Genomic DNA, 21410 nt, shown 5'->3' with positions numbered 1-21410 from the left:
TTTATCAGAATGCTGATCTACTAAAACATCAAGATATAAAAAACCAACATTGTTGTTTATTTATCAAAAAAGAAAAACTAAAAGGGATGATAATTTTTGTTAAGGGTGTTTATGTGGATGAAGGATGAATGTAAATCCTTTTAAAAAAAGTTAACTGCATGATACCTGAGCCAGATCAACCAGCTTTTCTTGCAAAAGTTTCTTTCTTTCACTGGGTAACCGAGACAAATAGTTTGAACGCTTACTAAACACATAGACAAGGTTTAGTCCTGCTAATATGATATTCCCATCAGCACAATCCAACAAAGTAATGAGATGCTAAAAAGAGTTATGAAGTCATATAATATCATTTTTAGGGAGAATAAGGTAAATATTTGCTTGTTGGAATGAAATAACTGTTTTTTGAAGCTATATTAAAATAATCTTTTCTTTGACACAACCATGCACACAACAGAATTAAGGGCACCTAGTTTGCAAAGAACATTTATTTTTTGAACTTTGAACATCTCAATAGAAAATATAGATTTAAACGTCAAGAAAAGAAATATGCAACTGCAGGCTTAAAATTTGGCTCTAGATTTTTTATCGGATTGGATAGTGTTATATTTGGGTACTGCAGTCGAAATCAAGCTCAAAAATATTTTTTAACCGTTGTGTAATATTATAAAAAATAGTTGAAAACAAATAGTTACCTCGATAGAGTTGTAAAGGTGTCGTGCATAGGAATGCTCGATTAATAATGCTGTGAATTTCAAGATCTGAAAAATCAACTCCTTTTGCTGTGCCTGAAAACAAGCATAATAAAAGCATTTAATTTAATTTGCAGAATACTATGGCAATTGCTGTTGTAGCAAAGTTTACTGACAAGATTTTAATAATAAATAAGGCAGTATAAAAATCAGCCTTGAATCTTATTATCTTTATTATAAACTTCTTCAGGAAATCTAAGTTTTCACAAGGAGTAAGCTTATCATTTCTTAGACGGCAGATTTACAATATGCGACACTCCATTTAAAGCTTTTCTGCAACCCGGGCCGTAATACAAACTTCACTGGTGAATTGGGTTGTAAAATAAGAGAACAATAAACTATTGACTACATGTTTATTATTTTGACATTAAGTGATAAGTGATAAAGGATTCTGTACAAATGCAGGTGAGGGAGAAGCCACTACGTTTATACTATGGTAACAAGAATACTTACCCCTTTCTCCTTCCCATAGGTTTCTTCCAGTATATCAAATTGAAATATCCATTTCTTCCCCTCTGCTGGTTTTGCTATACCTGCCAATATCGCATCGAATCTGTCAAGCACATCAATCCAATGGTAAAGTTCACACTGTATTGAAAAAACACACAGGCATATATTAGATTAAAAACAAAAACAGTTTCACTTATACAAACATTATACAGTATACTTGTGTTAAGTGGACTTCTAAGGGGCCTAAAAAATCGTCTGTATCTCTTTGAGGCTTTGACAAAGAGGTTAAATGTCCTAGTTGGCACACAAGTATATGACAAATTAATATGTCATTATGTGGAATTGCAAGAACGTACCTTTCCAAAGTACCAAACATTAATCTTTTGAAGTTCTACTAGCAACTCCTTATCAGTACATGTTTTGAAGAACTGGATTACATTTTGACAATCTTCAGGCTATAAAAAGAATATTCATTATGATGCATAACATCTTATGGTGTATGTTGTTAAGCATCATTAGAGCATTTAAGATAAAATGAATGCAGAAAAACTAACAAAAAGAGTAGTAGCTTTGTTGCTTTTAGTAGGCATTTTTAGGAGAGGCATGCAATAGAACAAGCACACCTCCATACACACACAATATGGCTTAGGCGTGCTATTAATAGCACCTGCAAAATGACAAATTTTATAAGAAGGTAACAAGTGCACACACACAAAGCACACCTAAAATACTTGGGACAAGCTTTTTGCCACACACGTATCAAAATTTTCTTGAAAAAGCCTGTTTTAGGGGCAAATATGGACTTTACTCATGCCAATATAAAAATCAATGTTGTCCAATGCAAAAACTATTTTCTCTACGCAAAACATGGTGATAACACTGATAAAATCCTAAATGCGTGTTCAAAACAATCCCTTGGAATTTTGCCCTGACTAAATAAATTTTTCACCAGAATTAATGAAGAAGTAAATCAGAAAACTGATTCATTTCTCACCCCAGCTTACACAATCACTCTACCCTCTCTTCACAAAAAGTTGTTTTAAGAAATGATATATACTACTGTATTATTTGAACATGTAAAATATGTAATTTAACTTTTCAATAAAAAAAACGCATGGCCAGCCAGCTATGACTTGATGTCCATAGCCTTACAGGCCTTGCCATGAGTCGCGAGCAATTGCTCGCGACTCATATAACTCACGTAAATTCTTGTTACCCGAGCATTCTATTGCTCGCGTAAATATTAACATTTTGAGATAAGTGTACACGTTTTTCTCAAGAATTGATTGGTCTTTTAAGTGAAACTGAAATCATATTTGGTGTGATTATTTTCAACACATCGTGTAACAGTTCATTTGCCATTTTATAAAACGCATGCGATATGGGCATTAAGGTTAACCTTGGATTTAAAGGACCAGGACTAAATTCTGAGATCTAAAAGTGTCCGACCAAGACGGAAATCTATCGGACGTTTTAACCGAAAAAAGTTCAAAACGAGCTACGCCTGAAACAGTTTAGGTGTGTGTCAAGGCGCACGCCTCACCTGAAAAAGATGCAGTGAGAGACTAAATGGCAAGCAAAATTGCTCACATGGACACTCTGACGCTAGCAATTAATTTCCTGGGAGGTTATTTGCTCATGGCAAGGCCTGCCTTATGACCAGAATCTACCATCCAATTTCACTGGTACTGAAACTTGTGTAATTGACAGAATTGACAGCCCAAACAACACTGGGATAGCTTACCAATGAGAAAATGTGTGCACGTGGAGGCATGGCATTTTAATTTTTTCTCTTTGTGATAATTCAGTGAATACAAAGCAAACTTAATTAGACAAACCAGAGAATATTTAGAAAAAAAATTTATTGCAACATTTGCTTTTCTCTACAGATCCTCTTGTTAATTTACGTCACCAAGTTTTCCTAATGTTGTGTCACAATGTGTCTGCTTTTTGACCATTTCAACAGAAACAATTTTAATAGGTATCACAATGAAAAAAAACACATTAAGGAATTAAAACGTAAATCACACAACTAGTTTCAGATTTCTTTTGCTCGACCCTGCGCATATACTTGACTTCTTGTTGTTTTAAAGGTTACCTCCCTCGAAAAATAAAGTTAATTGCATATGAAAGAGCTTGAAAGATATATTTTGTAAAATTTGTAAAATCATTGATTGGTTCGTTAGAATTTGGACTAAGAAGATTCACTAATTATGCATTATGTCATGAGCATGCTCTGCCGGTGTTAATTTAACATTTTGACACGCCATGAGTTAAAAATGTTTTCTGGCCGTTTACTTTGACACGTTTTGAACATTTTACATAAATTTTTATATTTAGTTACCATACTTATGCTTAATGCTAACTCACCACATCATAATTTCGCATAATTAGCGCAACTTTTAAGACATAACTCGGAGACCAGATAAAGATTTTTCAAAAAAATAAAAAGCTTTCTAGGGAACTTTTAAAGATCCTTCATCTATAGCTAGCTAAAGTTATGAAGCAAAGCGGAATTGTCATACCTTCATCAGAATAGATAATTATATAATGAGGTGGAATAATTCGAAGCCATGAGGCTTTGTTTAGACAATCACATAATTTAGGGTGCTAATACACTAGAACTATAATCACGTGAACATATAGCAAGAGTGACATAAATATAACTTTTTAAAGAAAAGAAATGAAATATTACCACTTCAGATGTTCCTTTCTTCACTTTCGAACGGTCTATCTTCATAACTAAAGCATTGATATCATTTTATTAGGTATTTCTAGAATATTCCACGCAATTATGGAAAGAGTACAAGGTTAGTCAGCTAGGCTAGTTAATATATTGTGTGCCAAAAACTGAGAAAAATAACTTTGGAGTATGACATGCAAGAATTAAAGTCAAATTGTAGTTGAAATATTAAGCAAAATCTTTTGATCAGCCTGCTCTCTTTACGGTTGTGTACTTGGATTGAACTGTTGGAAGGTGCGCAATACTTAAACTGATAAAACTAAGTACAAGTGACACAAGGTACGATTAAGGCAGCTAGGCTGGACGCTTTTTTCAAACTTAATTAACGAAGGTAAAATATTGTTTTGATCAAAAGAGAACACACGTCTTAAGTTATCTGAAACTTTATTTCATATTATATGTATTATATTCGATTTTTGAGCAGGTACTTTCACTTTTCTATAGCAATTTGTACTTTTGCACACACTAGTTCATCAAGTCTAATTTTGTTTTACCGCGTGATCATTACGTCTTACGCATAGCCACACTTTCCAAGGGCCTCGGTGACTGTTGTTGCGACCCTGTTCTGCCGTTTTAGCCGGTAAAAACATACAACCTTGGTCGCACTGACGAAGTAGTTAATGTAATATTACTTACAGTTTTTGGTAACCTCAGACCTGATCACGACCAAGGTTTTCGCGGGAAAGTAACGATCTGTTGTCAATCATCAGCTGTATTGAGGAAATTGCTGCTGTCAGGTTGTTATACAAAAACAAGATACCATACTACCAAAATGTCTGTAAGTAGAGCAATATGTAACAAGTTCGAGTTTAAAGTACTGGAATACGCTTGGGCTTTATTTACATGTCAGGCATTCCAATCGCCAAAGACTCAATCCAGACTAGAGCATTATCACTTTTTCCAACTGGTTGTCTAAAATGCCTAACTTGTTTTGATAGATAGATGTGCATATTTTACATGGATAGCCTCAGAAATATAAATGGTTGTGCTGTGTGCAATCTCTCCAATTTCCCTCACATGGCTAGGATTAACCTGGGGCTATATGACAGCCAGGGAAAACAGCAAATTAGGATATCAAATTTATTTATTATTATTTCATTTATTTAAAGTTGGTTTTACATAGTAAGTGGTAAATACTAATTTACACCATCAAACTAATACACCTTTATGATAATTCAATTGTACATGCGTTCCTATGGCTCTCCATCATTTTACAATATCGGAAAAAAAGAAGGTAAAAATCGTGTTTTTATGAGAGTTTGTTAGAGACGAAAGCAGTCTTCGAATTTCAGATATATTTGCTTCAGCAAATAATTGCCGAAGTAACTTTGCAATTTTTCAAAATCACTTCGGCAGTCCTTCGGCAGAAAAAATGCCGAAGACAATGGTCAAAAGCACTGAAAACCTTCGGCAATTGCCTCGGCAGACTTTAGCACTTTCTTTGGCACTTTTTAAAATGAAAAAAATATAAATATGATGCCAAGCCTTGACAAGTATCAAACATCAACAAATTCAACTGAGTTAATCCTGATGTTTTTGTTTTTCTTAATACAACCTTACTTGGTCACTCCACCATTTTGAACCGCAGGCCGAACTGGATAAAACTATGGGGCCGATATTAAGTTTTTCAACACAGTACAGTGCATTGGTTGAAGGGATAGTGTTGTCTACCTTCACGTCATTTAAGGGTTTTACAACATTCTCCCTTAAAAGAAAATTCGATAGCTGGGGGCATCAGGACTATATGTTTTTTTTATTTTTCGTCGTTTTTGAAGTGGGTAGTGGAAAGTTATTTGTGTCATTGTGGCGATATCTGTTTGATGAAATGAGTATGGATAATATGAATATTCATAAAAAAAGGGAAACTAAACAGTCGACGATCGAGTTTTTCTTCGGCAATATTATTGCCAAAGCGAAAGCCTTATAACTGCTAATACTTCGGAAATTACTTCCGCAATTGCCGAGTGCCAAGGCGAAATTCGAAGGCTGCGAAAGTGTGTTTTCTTCAGTTTTTTAACTTCTGTCGTATCAATTTCTTTCAAATTTTCAGGAAACGTTAATAATAATAAGATACAACTTATGTGTACTTTTCATTAAAAACAAATAAACTCTTATAAAAGTATGATGTGTACCTCCTCCGATCGCTAAATAAGCTGCGATAGAGTGTTAGTTTTCCTGAATTATCGTAAAGGTGTATTAGGTTATTTGCCAAAATAGGCGAAAAATTCCTAACCTAACTTGGCTATGCTATCCTAATTCAGCTATGAAAAAATTTTAAAAGCAAAAAAATTAACATTAACGCGTTTTCCGCATCTTTATTTCACTCTCTTTGTGCAGCCAAATTTCAAAACTTTGATAGTTGAAAAATTCATCGCATGAAGGAACTAAAAGATATTGAACAAAATTGGCAAAATATTTTGCGCATAATCTAATTAGCTTATCATAGCCTAACTAGGAGATTCTTTATGACAACATCGTCTTTCCGCAAACACCATTTTGAAAGCCACATTTCATTCAACATCCTTATTAGGCTATTTGATATCCTAATAAGGTCATTTTCACAGGAATTTAAATAAATGTAAATACTTCGTGGACCCGTCGTTAGTTATCTTTGAAATTTTGATGAGTTAGGCGCAGTATTGCTAAGAATCAAAACCACAAGTAATATGGATGCAAATGTTCTTACAGGGTTCAAATTAGAAGAGTAAAGTTGATTCGCACTATGTACTGAAGTAAACCACTATCTAGATGTGGCCTGGGAACACCGTAGATACTTGTTCATTAGTAGCTACTTGTTATTCTGATGAGAATTTGTATTTTTTGTGACCTGTGAGCTTTACTTTTTCCTGGGTTATTATTTTTTTGTTGGAGACAAGTGCAATTTTTTCCATAGTGGTGTGTAATTTTTGCGCATGCGATAGTTCGTACACTTGGATACCATTAGCGCATGTGTGGGCACTAGCATGTGCGATAGTACCCATCTTATAGAATTCTCTGAATTTCTATGGCTCATTTTATATCCCAAACATTTGCATTGAATTCATTGAGTGTATCAGATATATACAACCATTTCTTAGGGGACAAAAACCCTGCAAAAAAATTATGAAGGCCAAGTTTGACTGTTAACACAACAATGAGTTTACAGCACAATAAAAAAGTGAAGGCAAATACATATTCCTTACAAAACTAGAAAATTATGATAAATATAGGTGCAGTTTATAACTTAAATATAGGTGCCTGCTTAAAAATACCTTACAGAAGCTATCGAGGCCATTAACACTTTTCATAATAGAACTATTTTAAAAATAAGAGTGTATTCAACAATGATCGCGGATGTTTAAATATAATTATACTTCCTTTTTGTTATATTTTTTTAACTTATGCATAAAAATCTAGGGTATACAGCTAGCATTAATCTTTCTTTTTTAGATCACATTTTAAAAATTTAAGAACTAAGAACGGCGATAGAAAAGCTTCGTTAGATCGCATTTTAAAAATTTAAGATCGAAGAATGGCGATAGAAATTTTTTTTAAATCGCATTTTAAAATTTTTTATAAACAAAAAAGCGACGATAGAAATGTTTTTATAGATTAATTTTAAAAGTTTAAGAACGAAATGCGGCGATAGAAATGCTTTTTTAGATCAAAGTTAAAAAGTTTATAAATGAAATGCGGCGATAGAAATGCTTTTTAAGATAGCATTTTTAAAGTTTATAAATAAAATGCGGCGATAGAAATGCTTTTTAAGATAGCATTTTTAAAGTTTATAAATGAAAAGCAGCGTTAGAAAAAAATATGTTGAAAAAGTAATGCGCTAGAATTACTTTAATAAATACGAAAGTTTCTTATAATATACACCTATTTAAAATAAAAAAAAGATAAACCAGAGATGTGTTTGAAATAAAAAAAAATTTCTCTCTATTCTCATTAAAAAAAACTTTCTCCTTATTCTCATTGTCACCTACCATCGCGACACATCGAGACAGATTTTGTGACGATACTAGATTCTCAATAGATCGCACCAATTTTTATTTCTTATTATCATAAACGCGGTACATCGCATATCGAGGGATTCCGCGCACGTTGCACGCTCAATATGTTAAACAACCTTAACAATATTAGTCTATTTCAGAAAACACTATTCTAGAATGAAACAGTCTTTGTTTTGTTTATGTTTTTTATGTGTAAAGTTCGTGTATCTGTTTTAATGTTTATGAGTGTACTGAGTCTCTATGTGTATAAAGGTTTTTGATTCATTTTATTTAGTTGTGTTCCTTAGGGACTGTTATGCATTGAGGCATGCTTATTGTCATTACCTTTGTTATTTACATAATGGTAATGGCCTTAGGTATGTCTCAAGGGACATATATATATATATATATGATGTTTTTAGCATTTTGCAGTCAGTTGGAAATTAGTCTTCTTACTAGTAAGACATGACATGAACAATTGTTTCTGTCATATTTGTTCATTCTTGGTGTTGACCAAGTATTTGTTCATTCTTGGTGTTACCAAGTATTTGTCATTCTTGGTGTTTACCAAACACATTGTTCTTGTTGCTGCACTGCATAAGTTAGGCATAAACTTTACTAGTAAGTTTATATTTATTATTAGATATTATATATATAATTTATATAGTGACATTTTGCATTTTCTGGTCACACTTAGGCTATAGTTTGTATATTGCACTATTATCGATAATCTGCTGACAAAGCAAATCAAATTAGCGATAATTATAGCTCAGCATTGTTTATCGCTAATGACCTGATCGCTAATCCTTTTTATTTATCGATAATTCTGTTCTTTTTTCATGGATTATCACTAAATAGTGATCGATAATTATAGTTTGTTATCAAATTCTCTGGAATCGTCACATATATACATCTTTATGCCAGGAAAAAATTCTAATTAGGGCTTTAAGGTGACGGTACACTTTTTGAGCATGGTTTTTTAAATCGTGATTTTTTCAGCCATAGTTAATTAGAGTTTTTTCATTCATACATCACCAAAAAGCATTTTTAAATACCAACCAAATAATATAAGAATAATTTGAATTTTTTTTGTTTAAAGTACAGAGACATTTTTGAAACACGCCCTGCCTTCAAAAAAGTGACTTCATTTACAAAACTACTTTGTTTCCAAATCTCATTTGATGTTCCTTAGAATCGTGATAAGTATATGTAAAAACTATTTTTCAATTTTTTTGATTTATTTTACTTTTTTTAAAAAAGCCATTTTTTAACTTAAAATTTGTTCTTTATGATGTAATATCTAGTGAATCGTTGATTTTTTGAAATTAAAAAAAATCGCTTTTAGATAAACACGTTGGCTTCAGCACAGTAGCATTCTCCCTTGTAGATCTTCTGTAGTTTTGTAAAAGAGATTTGAAATAGATGGTATATGGAGAAAAAAACACTATGAAAAAGTGTTTTAAAGATTTTTTAAAATATCACACCTTTCAAGACCAATCATAATGATAGTGATACTTTCACACTTCCGTGGCGATGAATATTCAGAAGGTTGTCCTTTTAAATTTTATTATTCTCAAAGACGTGACTGAGAATACCATAGAAATAAAACTTTCTAAGTTGTTTAACATTTTTCGGTGACTTGCAGACACAGAACAGGATGGCCTACATTTTTAGAACTGAAAGTGTTATTTTTTTCAGATGGTCATTTCTTTTCAAAAAGGAAATATAATTTATTTTTAAAAGTTATACTCAAGAGGATGATAAGTGTTAAAACATTTACTCTTAACTCTTCAATTTGAGGTGTGAAAGAAAGTGTTAGTTATTTGGATAAAGTCAATATTCCTGTTCGAAAAATAAATAAATAGTTTCACCATTGGAAAGATCGTCGTGTCTTTAGTATAAATGGCTAATAATAAAAAATCAATTTTTTTGATACAATAAAGGTATACCATCACCTTAACACAGACATAACTTAAGTTATTGTAAGGAAAAATGATTTTTAGTTTTGTAGTTGTAAATTTTTATTTTTTATTTTTAAGGATGATGCAAGTACTCCCCCACGACGTGGAGATGAAAGCCCAAGAACAGGCCTTGTTACATCAAGTCCTGGCAGGGATGACTTAGCTCCGTTTGAAGATGAAACTGATGCTCTTCTTGGAAATGATGTTGGTGATCAGGAGGAAGAAGACGGAGAAGAACTCTTTGGTGATCGTATGGAAGAGTAAGATGACTTGGTTTTTTTTCCTACAGTTCTTGCTTATTATTAAGTTATCTGTAGCGCAAAGAAGACATTATATTCAATGTGAACATGTACTTTGTTTAAAAAGAACCTTATTCAAATAACAACTATGGAAGCTTTAATTTGCCAGATTAATTGTAAAATGGCATTTGTCTGCCTAATTTTAAATATTTTACTAACATAGAAAAGCATAAATTTGCTTATTGAAATGATTATTATCTATAGTGATTACCGTCCCATACCACAACTTGATACATATGACCAATCTGTGCTTGATGATGAGGAGCAAAGTGAGATTGGTATTGAAGAAAGAGTTGAAGCTGAACGACTCATGCGAAAAAGAGACAGGGAGCAAGGTGTCGAGTCAGGGCAGATGAGAAGGGGATTGCTCTATGGTTAGATTTTTTGTTGTCAGTTTTTTTTTGTAAAATGGGTGCTTTTAGAATTTTGACAGTTTTTTTTTAGAATTATATAATGACAGATGATTATAGTTTTCAAAATGGTACATTGAAGTAAATACCGTTGACAGGACCTCAAGGTGGTGCAGTTATTGTATACATGATGATAATCACATCACATTCTGTGTAAAAATTAGATTTAGTTGTATAAACAACAATATGCTATGCATTTTGGTGTGAATGCCTTTTTCCTTAACATGATGCTGAACCTGCGTGAATGCGGTTTCGACGAAATTGATTTTGCCCCTGGTGTTAATCAAGAGAAATTTAATAAACTGGAGCAACACAAATTATAAACATTTTGCAACATTTTTTAATGCACTCTGGTGTTACTTTAGATGAAAGCGAAGAAGATGAAGCAGAGCCAACAGCAGCACGTAGAAGAAGGTTAGCTGAGAGAGCGGCTGAAAGAGAATATGCTGATGATGAAGAGGTAGAGTGTCAGCTCCCTTCTTCTATCATTAAAATCTGCTATTATTTCACCCCAGAATTATTCTTTTGTATTATAGATGATTGAAAGTATTGAAAACTTAGAAGACATGAAAGGACATACAGTGCGGGAGTGGGTTACAATGGCAGCCCCACGTCTAGAAATAAAAAACCGCTTTAAGCAATTTCTAAAGACATTTTGTGACGAGCGTGGAGACAATGTGTATCGGACGAAAATAAAGCAAATGTGTGAAAACAATAAACAAAGTTTAATTGTAGATTACAACACATTGGCAAATGAACACCAAGTTTTGGCTTATTTTTTGCCTGAAGCACCTGCAGAGATGTTGCGGATATTTGATGAAGCTGCAAAGGAAGTTGTTTTGTCAATGTTTAAAAATTATGAAAGAATCGCACCTGATATTCATGTACGAATAGCAGAATTGCCTCTGATAGAAGATTTGCGTTCGTTAAGGTAGGTGAATCTTTTTTGTAATGCTCTTGATGTTGTATATTTAAGTTCAAAATGAAACTTATTGAAATTACGGCTTTGCTTGGTTTACATTAATTAAAAATTTTTTGTAATTTTTGTTCCAGTCTGTTATCCAAGATTTTTTGTATGTCTTGTGGACCAATGGCAAACGTTTTACCTACTTTTCATTTTAGACAACTCCACTTAAATCAACTGATTCGAACAAGTGGTGTTGTTACTTGTAGCACAGGAATCCTCCCTCAGCTGAGCATGGTGAAATATGATTGTGTGAAATGCCGGTTTATTCTTGGTCCCTTCTTTCAAGGGCAAAACAAGGAATTGAAGCCTGGTGCCTGTCCACAGTGTCAGTCTAGAGGACCCTTTGATATCAATATGGAAGAAGTGAGTGTTTTTATGTGAAAAAAACGAAAAAAATGTAGTTCTACTGCTTTGCACTATGATCTCGGAAAAAAATATGTTGCCACCACAGTTAATTGCATAGGCTATTTCTATGTCAGTTTCACTCATTTTAAACTTGTCAAAGTTTACTTGTGGGTGTTCAGAGTGGATTTAGAACTTAGGATCAAAGGTTAAACCTAAACTCTTGAAATGTGCTAATTGTTGCTGATGTCAGCATGGCATTTTCCACAAATTTTGGGGCCTTCACACACCCCGACATGGATTATTTTGTGTGTGCATGCTAGATGATGACATGACAAACAAATGACAAAAAACTCTATTTGTACAGGTACACCACCAAGGCTAACTCAAATGTAATTGATAGGTTAATGCCATCATGAAAGTATGTTTATAAACGAAATAGCAAATGCGATATATTTTCATTGATTTGGCTGCTTTCTTTACTGGTGTCTTTAGGAAATCTTTTTAGCAACCAATCAAAACTTGCATCTTTAAACCTTAGCATTCTATGTTATGTGTTTGCTGTGACGTATTCCTTTTTATTCCATATATATTTCTTTCGAAGACTTCTTCAATTGTAAATAGTAACTATTTATTGAACTATTCTATAATTTTAAATCTCTTGCATTTTGTATTTTATTTTTTTCACATTACTTTCACTTTATTGTTTATTTCTAGACATTATACCAAAACTATCAAAAAATTAAGATTCAAGAAAGTCCATCTAAAATTGCTGCAGGTCGTTTACCACGTTCTAAAGATATTGTTTTGTTGGCAGACCTTGTGGATTCATGTAAACCTGGTGATGAGATTGTAAGTTAGCATTTTTTCTTAGTTTTGAAAGCACAGTAAATTTTGAACATCTGGTTGAGGGCACTGAATTAGCATATATTTTATGACTAGTTTTCTTATCGGTTTAATAATGTATATATAATATTTGACAAACTATGTATAATGAAATAATATTCTTCTTCTTTCTCTTCGTTTATTAAAAGAGTGCTCAATAAAAAGAGCGATTTATACACACAGGAATGAAACAAAGAATATTTTTACATTCAATATTATAGTTTCATGCTTTCGCAATCCTCAGTTGAATAAATTGACATTTAAACCGTAAAAGCAATATAAAGTTAACAAAGGAAATTTGTGTTTAGCCGAGAAACTAGAAATCGCAATGTATGATAATAACAACTTAAGAAAAACACGCGATCAGAATTAATATCCAAATGCAGGCACATCAATAAGTACAAACTCTTCCACAATGATACTAAAGACTAGAAGGATCGATGTCACTTTTTTATAGATACTAAGATATTGTCCTTTGATAACTTTATATTGCTTTTATACTTTAAATGTCAATTTATTCAACTAAGGATTGCGAAAGCATAAAACTATAATATTGAATGTAAAAATTGTCTTTGTTTCATTCCCGTGTGTATATATATAATCATAATAATAATAATAATCATAATAAAAATCCTAAATTTGATTCAAACCAAAGAACAAAATACCGTAATTCCTCTTTTTAACCCCTGGGGGGTTTATTAAATTCTGAAGGTTTGAGATGAGGGGCTTAATAGAAGGGGAGGCTAAATAAATAATATAATTTAAAACACGATATCTATTTTTCAAAATAATACAATGTTAAAACGAGGAATTACGGTATTGTAAAAATACACAATTTCCCTTTATAGTGAAATTGCTACCAAAAAATTGTTTGAGATATATTTAAAAAAACACATTAGCTCAGAGTTCAACCAACAGAGTTCAGTTTTGTTTTGTTTGTTATTAATTTAATTTAATGTTTAAAGCTTCTCTGATTGGTAAAATGTTACAATTATCTCTTTTGTGAATTGCACAAACACAAACGTTATGCTGGACTATATCCAAAGGGTGACCATATGCAATGAGATGAATTTACTTTAATAAATAGATCATCATTAAAATTGGTTTACCACATAACAGTTGTTAATACGATTCCGTACAATCAAAATAAATATTTTCTCCCCAGTGTTTATTGGGACCACTGATAACTTAAAATGGAAGGTCAAGTTAATTGTTTTGTCAAACAAACATTGATGAGATGGTTTCTCTATATCTGTCCTTTTGTCTATCTGTTAATGCCTTCATTAACTGTGTTCAGATTTTCAGGCCAAAATAAAAAGACATTTGAATAGCTAACTTCTACTTAAATACGTATAGGGGAAGGTGTCCAAGTTCAGATCAGATCTATTTCTTTCACTAGGAAGTGACTGGTATTTATCGAAACAACTATGATGGCTCATTAAATACATCTCATGGATTCCCTGTGTTTGCAACAGTTATTGAAGGCAACTATATTACAAAGCAGGATGATAAAATGGCTGTGGCTAGTCTGACTGATGAAGATGTTCGTGAAATTGTGAAATTGTCTAAAGATGAAAGAATTGGTGATCGGGTATGACACTCTACTTGGAATAGGACATCTTTCATTGTATTCTTTTAGTTCTGAAGGGTTAAGCTGTTAGGGTATTAAAATGTTTAATTCTTTCTAATGCACTGTATTAAATTTTACCCAATGCGATTGTCATCATCTCTTTTCACTAGATTATGGCCAGTGTTGCACCTTCCATATATGGTCACGAGGATATCAAACGTGCCATTGCGTTAGCACTTTTTGGCGGTGTTCCAAAAAATCCAGGTAATTTTTATTTTATAGTAGGATTATAATTGATCAACAATAATTTTTTCTTAACAATCTATTTCGGAAATATTTTGACTATATAATAATTATAAAATAATTTTATTTTTATTAAAATATTTTGTTTTTAATTAAAGCTTGTTAGATTGTACCATTCGCGAAATAAAGCACAAATCTTAAACTTATTTCCCCCACCCTAAAGGTGTGATACATGATTCAATTATTCGGATTGGCAAAATGGATTGTGTATCACAAAAATCGAGTGTTTTTGCAAATTCAAAGTTTTTAATTAATCTAAAAGTTTCAAGAGACCATGAAACTTGTTTTTTGTAAACCTAATGCACGTGCAGTAGACAACACGTCAAAAAAAGAAAAAGCAGAATTAACGAATTACCTAAGTGATAAAAATTGTCTCACATTAAGGTGGCAAACACAAGCTTCGTGGCGACATTAACATTCTGTTGTGTGGCGATCCTGGTACAGCCAAGTCACAATTTTTGAAATACCTAGAAAAAACAGCTATTCGACCTGTGTTTACTACTGGTCAAGGTGCTAGTGCCGTGGGCTTAACAGCTTATGTACAAAGGCACCCAGTCACAAAAGAATGGACCCTAGAAGCAGGTGCACTTGTTTTGGCTGACCGAGGAGTTTGCCTCATTGATGAATTCGATAAGGTATTTTTTATATTATTGTTTTAATTGGCGTTTTTTGTCTCTTTGTGTTTTTGCAGGCATACAACTCCCTATTAGTAAATAGTTAAAAAAGTCATCGTTTTTACTACTTTATTGCAATTTTTTTCTTTAAGGTGCTTCTACCCTCTATTTAACACTGTACCTTATAGGTCCTTACAACTTTATAATCACTGCCCTCTCATAAGTACCACCCTTCAATAAGCGCTGCATGCAAATGTCATCAACAAGAAGGTCCGCATTATAGACACCACATTAATTTCCTTTTTTGTACTCTTTCACTTCTTGCTTTTTCTTTCTACAGTTTTGAAGTTTTCACATTTGTTGTTATCAAAAGAACATTTCAGACATGTGTTGACCCAAATTATATGTAAAAATTTCTATAAAAGTGCTACCCCTTGCTGAAATTTTATAAGTGCTGTCGAGCTTAAAAGCAAGTAAGACAGCTCATTTTGTGATCCATAGCCAATAAAGTTTCAACTTTTCAGATGAATGATGCAGATAGAACAAGTATACATGAAGCCATGGAACAACAAAGCATATCTATTTCTAAAGCTGGTATTGTCACGTCATTACAGGTAATAATTTATTTTCCCTGTTCATTTGTCACATTGCTCTGACCGGCTGACACTGTTACATTCTTACAGCCCATAGTGTCCTCCGCAGAAAAATTTTCTAGGCGATACTTAGATATGTGGAATTTCAAAAAACATATTGACTACTTTAATTAAAGAAAAAAAAAACAAGAGAAATCTTTGTGAATTTTTGCTTTTTTGGAATATCAAATAGGGAAATTAATCTAATCCCAAAATTTTATTTGTATAATTTTTTTTCTGTTTCTATTTCCCCTCATTTTTTAAAGTATTTTCCAACTGTAGTTTTGTCATGTTTTGTTCCTCTACATTATTCTCTGTTCTTTTTAGGCTCGGTGTAGCATTATAGCAGCTGCGAATCCAATTGGTGGAAGATACGATTCATCAATGACATTTGCAGAGAACGTAATGTGCCTTCTTTTTTTTATTTTTTTTACTACTAACATTCCTACATCTTCACACATTCCTACGTCTTTACACATTCCTACGTTTTTACACATTCCTACGTTTTTACACATTCCTACATTTTTACACATTCCTACATTTTTACACATTCCTACGTTTTTACAGAAATTTTTGAAAGAAGAACTCAAAATGATCAATGTCGTTCTTTTCCTTCATTAAATGCATTTTTTCTTTTTTTTACGTTAGGTTGATCTGACTGAACCTATTCTGTCTCGTTTCGACATCTTGTGTGTTGTACGTGACGTCGTGGATCCCGTGCAGGACGAAATGTTGGCACGGTTTGTTGTTAACAGTCATGTTAAACATCATCCTACAGCAGACTTTGAAGAAAATGCCGAAGAAGACCACTTGGTGGGTATTTTTGTCTTTTAGTTACTTTAAATCTTTATTCTTTTATTATACAGTATATTCTCTGTTATTTGATGCGAAATAGCATGGAAAAATATTCCACTGAAACGAGGTTTTTAAGATTTGTGTTTTGACAAGTTTCAGGGCTCTATTCGACATAGTGTAGATACCAGAGTTTAAGCGACTGCAAGATTTTAAAAAAAATTTTAATAAGAAAATTAGAATAAAAATAGGAATTTTGTGTGGATACTTCAGGAGCAAATTCAGGACCGGAAAATTGTTTTAATTAAGCAGTATAAAACAAATGTGCTCGTTTAAGTAATGTTTGAAGCACAGTAAGACTCGTCGTTGATTAGGTTTTCTGTTTGGGTCTGTAGCAAATAACCAAAATTGATGTCAGTTTTGTTTACAACAGTTTTTATGTGAAGAAAAATAACCTAATTCTCTTTTAAAGACTTAGAACAGGAAAATCTTTATTAATTTTTTTATGTTCTTATTACACCTGCTAGCATGTTCAACCATAAAACTGATTTTTAGGCTGTGGTCAATCAAACGGCAGTGGAGCCAATCCCTCAAGACTTGTTAAAAAAATACATCATCTATGCAAAGGACAAAGTGACTCCAAACTTGTTAAATATGGATCAAGATAAAGTTTCAAAAATGTTTGCAGCGTTAAGAAGAGAATCTATGGTATGTTGTTGTTTTGGAGAATATCTTTTAGCTTATTTATGGTGTAAACAAAAAAGACTTTCAAAGTGTTTTTATTTTGGTATTCTGTGAAAATTGTGCTTGCTATAAATTTAACTTATGGGAAATTTAAAAATACCTTTAAACAACTTTGGAAAGAACTCGACATCAGACATAAAAAGGAATAACAACAACAGATTTGCTCGCTCTATATTTTACTATAATCTTTGTGATCTGTTAGCGCAGACTGCATTGGCACATGCAATCTTAAGATGAAGGCGCTTTTATACGCAGTAGAAAATATATACACCTGCACTTATGGCAAAATATAGCTGAATTATAAAAAATGGATACAGAGCTATTATAAAAGGCGTCCGTCTATCGTTAAATGATTCACTATTTTTAATTTCAGATCACCGGAAGCATTCCTATTACAGTCCGACATATTGAATCGATGATTCGAATGGCCGAAGCGCATGCGCGACTCCACCTTCGTGAATATGTACATGAAGATGATGTAAACATGGCGATACGTGTGATGTTGGAGAGTTTTATTGATACACAGAAGTATTCTGTGATGCGAAATATGAAGAAGGTAAACAGAAAAAAATTCTCGTACTTTTGTTTACCAGTTTATTTTTTAGTCGCTACTTCTAAAAGAATAGGGAGGTAAAGAATATATTAAGAGTGTATATATAAGAAGAAAAATCACGTTGACAGTGGTTGTGGATGCTCTAAATTTGCCTTTGATTCGAAAAATCTTTAATTATTTTAAAAGCCTTAAGCTAATCTAAACGTTAAACTATCGCGCCTGTTTCTCTCTTCATTGTCGAAATTTGGAGAGAGGGCAGGAAGGTCTTAATGGCGGTTAATCATTTTATTCGAATTTTTTTGATACTGTTATTTCATTGGTTCTCATGTGATCTTTTGTTTTGCTGGCGTTTTTCGTTATACCAGAAATCTGATTAAGAGGTTGTGTAAATAAAAACGAAATAATGTTTTGTTTTGTTCTTTTTAGACCTTCGCGCACTACTTGTCGTTTAAACGCGACAACAACGAGTTGTTGTTGTTTGTGTTGAAACAACTGGTAAGAGATCAAATCTCTTATCACAAAAACAGATACAGAAGTGAACCAGAAATAATCGAAATACTGGAGGATGACTTTCAAGACAGGGTGAGTTAGTTAAAGTTAGATAGAAGCTGATCAGCTAGATTTCCGAAAATGTCCGTCCAAACGACTAGCTTAGCGACACTGTTTATTTTTCTTTGTTTATTTTTTGTTTACTTGTTGCATGTTTTATTTAAACTTGCAATATGAATCTTATTTTTCTAGGCTCGTCAAATAAACATACACAACCTGGCGCCTTTCTACGAAAGTGAACTGTTCACACAAAATCGATTTACACACGATAAAAAGCGTAAAGCTATCGTGCAGAATCTATAAACTATACCGCGAAACTACCACCTGTAAAATGTGCAAAGAACGCTAATCTTTAGTGACCCGCTAAACACAGGTTTGATTGAGTCGTTGAGTGTATAAAATCCAGTGGACCAAAGAAGACAATGGAGTGAACGCTTTTTTGTTTTGTTTTGTTTTAATTTACAATGAAAATAGAACGCCTTGCGTTTGCTTATTGGTTCGAAAAGCAGCCATAAGTAACCTGTGGCTAACGTTATTAAACGATACACCAACTTGAACTTAAATTATGGAAACCTCGTTATTAAGGTACTATTATGGTTGTATTTTTTAGAGTATTGATATGTATGAAAATGTATTTAAAAGATTAATTCCAAGGTTTTTTTGTTAAATAACGTCTGAGCGGGTATGGTTTGTTTATAGCCTCCTTTAGACATGAAAAATTTACAGTTTGCCTGCTAGATATGGTTGCTTGGTTTTTTGACCAAATTTAGCACAGTAAACAAACAAAAAAATTAAAATAGCGGCATTAAATGGGAAAATTGACTTGATCAATTTCTAGCTTTGCATCTTGGATCTAAGGATCTGAATTTGATCGGTTTCAAGAATAAGTTCCTTCGTTTGACGAGTTTGCTCGAACACAGATTTGCTACATCTAAAAAACCTCTTAAATAATATTTGGACCAACTTTATATGTTACAAAAAATTAGGCATATGTTTGTCTGAGGAGTGAAGAATTATATCTATATAGTTACTGCGTTTGAAATGAACAGTCTCTCTGGCATTCAAAAAAGATTGCCTTCTCGTCTTCTGCAAATTTTTATATTTTTATCTTGGTGATTTTTCTGATGTAAATTTCCCTATATGCCGAAATTTGCCTGATATGTCATGTCCGATTGCCGCTTTAATTCTCGCCTGTGTATTGTGTTGCTATTTTCTTGGAGAGACTGTAAAATAAAATTCCGAAATGTTATTTTTTTGTATAACAACGCTATCAACAAATTTATATTCTACAATCTTGGACTAAAGATCTTTTAAGACGAAGGCAGTTTTTCTCATTTACGTATGGACAAAAGGGTCAAACGTTCAATGTGTTGCAGACAGTAGTCTCTACGTTGGCACACACGTAGGCAGTCAGTATTTAAATTTGTCAGTGTCATATCTCTATCACGCCCGCATGCCCAAATGCCACGTTGGGGCCCCACGAACACCCTTAATTCCCATTAATAATAGCTGTATTCCGTCTGCCTGTTCGTGCGTTTGTTTGTATTTTTCTTACGGAGACACGAAATGCAATATAAAAGACGGGCGGTCCTGTGGATTTTTCCACGGGTCACCGACTAGTTTGTTACAAATTACTTGTGGCGACGAACTTCGAAAATAGCTGTCTTGTCTCAACATGTTTTGATCAACATTGCACGGTTGCCACACCTCCATTAAACACCTTCGTCACCAGGGGTTTTGGCTTTTTCGATATCGCCGTCACCTCTCATAACGAAAAGGCAAACATCCCTGGAAACGAAGGTGAGTTTTAACAGCTGTTCTGGTATACGTTTTATAATTTTACCACGTTTATTATTTACTACTCAATATCTTAGCATATTATCTGGTTTAAAATGCACAAAAATGCTTCATGGTACAGGAATAATTTGTTCAAAAGCAAGTGTAAGGCCTAAAAAATACTGTGAAAAGAACTTTGTTCATGTAATGGGCCTCGTGATCGAAACTTTTTCTAGCATCTTCGTTTTTTGGCCACTCAGCAGACTTTGACTTTGTTATTTTATCCATTTGCTGTACGAATCTTTTTTCTTGCTTCTATACCATATCAACAACCAGTCTCAACACTTCAATAAACTCTGTGATATACAGCAATGTTTTCCCTTCAGATCAATCCTCTAATTGGTGATTTTCAATTTCAATTGCAATCCCTATATCCTTATGTCCAAAGCACAAACGTTTGTGTTTACGAAATTAATTTTGCAAAAAATAAATCTTGCTAAGATATTGAGTAGTAAATAATAAACGTGGTAAAATTATAAAACGTATACCAGAACAGCTTTTGGATTTGAACCTGGATAAAATTTTGGACTTAGGCCTGTTTAAAACTAAGGGTGTGATTTATACAAATTAATATAAAGGAATTCTACCTGTACATTCTCAAAATGTTAAAAAATGTGCCTTCGTTTTCCAGTCAACACACACCCACAACAGCCAAAGAAAAAGGAATCATAAAACACTTTAAAGAGAAGGTAGCTGTTACAACGTAGCAATTGGTAGTTTCGATAACGCTGAAACTTGTGGATGGGATGGTAGTTCTTATGAAATATGAACAAACAACAAGCAGATTCACCATAGATGTCGTGCTCAATGAAAAGTTAACATTCCTTTACTCTCAAATGAAAGTTTTTTTGTGAATAATCTAGTATTTTTTGCACAATTTCAATTTATTTCAGGTCTTTTTATTGAGATAAGATAGCCTTTGAAGTTCTTATCAGAGGTCAGTGACGTTTTCTTTAATAGAGTTTCCATGACACTTTACCATTCTTAGTGCCAAGGGGGAAATTTCAAGATTTGACTTCTGTAGATCGTCGTGAAATGAA

The 21410-nt window shown here is 33.0% G+C and overlaps 2 protein-coding genes across 2 annotated transcripts in view; one reads left to right on the top strand and one right to left on the bottom strand.

The window, feature by feature from the left end:
- LOC130625594 (E3 ubiquitin-protein ligase HUWE1-like) overlaps positions 1–4191 on the bottom strand; it is a 45370-nt gene extending 41179 nt beyond the window's left edge. Inside the window, exons 1-5 of the mRNA XM_057440696.1 lie at positions 3895–4191; positions 1556–1654; positions 1203–1337; positions 693–785; positions 166–318 (exon numbers count right to left, since the gene is read on the bottom strand). Coding sequence (XP_057296679.1) covers positions 166–318; positions 693–785; positions 1203–1337; positions 1556–1654; positions 3895–3939 — 525 coding nt within the window. The 5' untranslated portion in view covers positions 3940–4191. The remainder of the gene's footprint in view (positions 1–165; positions 319–692; positions 786–1202; positions 1338–1555; positions 1655–3894) is intronic.
- Positions 4192–4525: 334 nt separating this feature from the next.
- LOC130625590 (DNA replication licensing factor mcm2-like) lies at positions 4526–19181 on the top strand. Its single transcript, XM_057440693.1, has 17 exons — positions 4526–4720; positions 9953–10134; positions 10378–10547; positions 10949–11043; positions 11120–11514; positions 11706–11913; positions 12610–12744; positions 14177–14368; positions 14518–14611; positions 15035–15285; positions 15789–15878; positions 16224–16298; positions 16545–16709; positions 17244–17396; positions 17806–17988; positions 18412–18567; positions 18727–19181. Exons 1-17 carry the CDS (start codon positions 4715–4717, stop codon positions 18835–18837), a joined length of 2661 nt encoding a protein of 886 aa, XP_057296676.1. The 5' UTR covers positions 4526–4714; the 3' UTR covers positions 18838–19181.
- Positions 19182–21410: the final 2229 nt, after the last annotated feature.

The sequence above is a fragment of the Hydractinia symbiolongicarpus genome, chromosome 14, assembly GCF_029227915.1.
Source record: "Hydractinia symbiolongicarpus strain clone_291-10 chromosome 14, HSymV2.1, whole genome shotgun sequence".
Taxonomy (NCBI): Eukaryota; Metazoa; Cnidaria; class Hydrozoa; order Anthoathecata; family Hydractiniidae; genus Hydractinia; species Hydractinia symbiolongicarpus.
The sequence above is the reverse complement of the archived record's forward strand: the minus strand, read 5'-3'. Positions and strand labels throughout refer to the sequence as shown.

What these genes read in the sequence shown, in the direction of transcription:
- LOC130625590 (XM_057440693.1), top strand. An exon ending in ATGAAAGAATTGGTGATCGG is followed by an intron (nt 14,369 to 14,517) that starts GTATGACACTCT and finishes TCTTTTCACTAG; the next exon opens with ATTATGGCCAGTGTTGCACC. An exon ending in ATGCCGAAGAAGACCACTTG is followed by an intron (nt 16,710 to 17,243) that starts GTGGGTATTTTT and finishes ACTGATTTTTAG; the next exon opens with GCTGTGGTCAATCAAACGGC.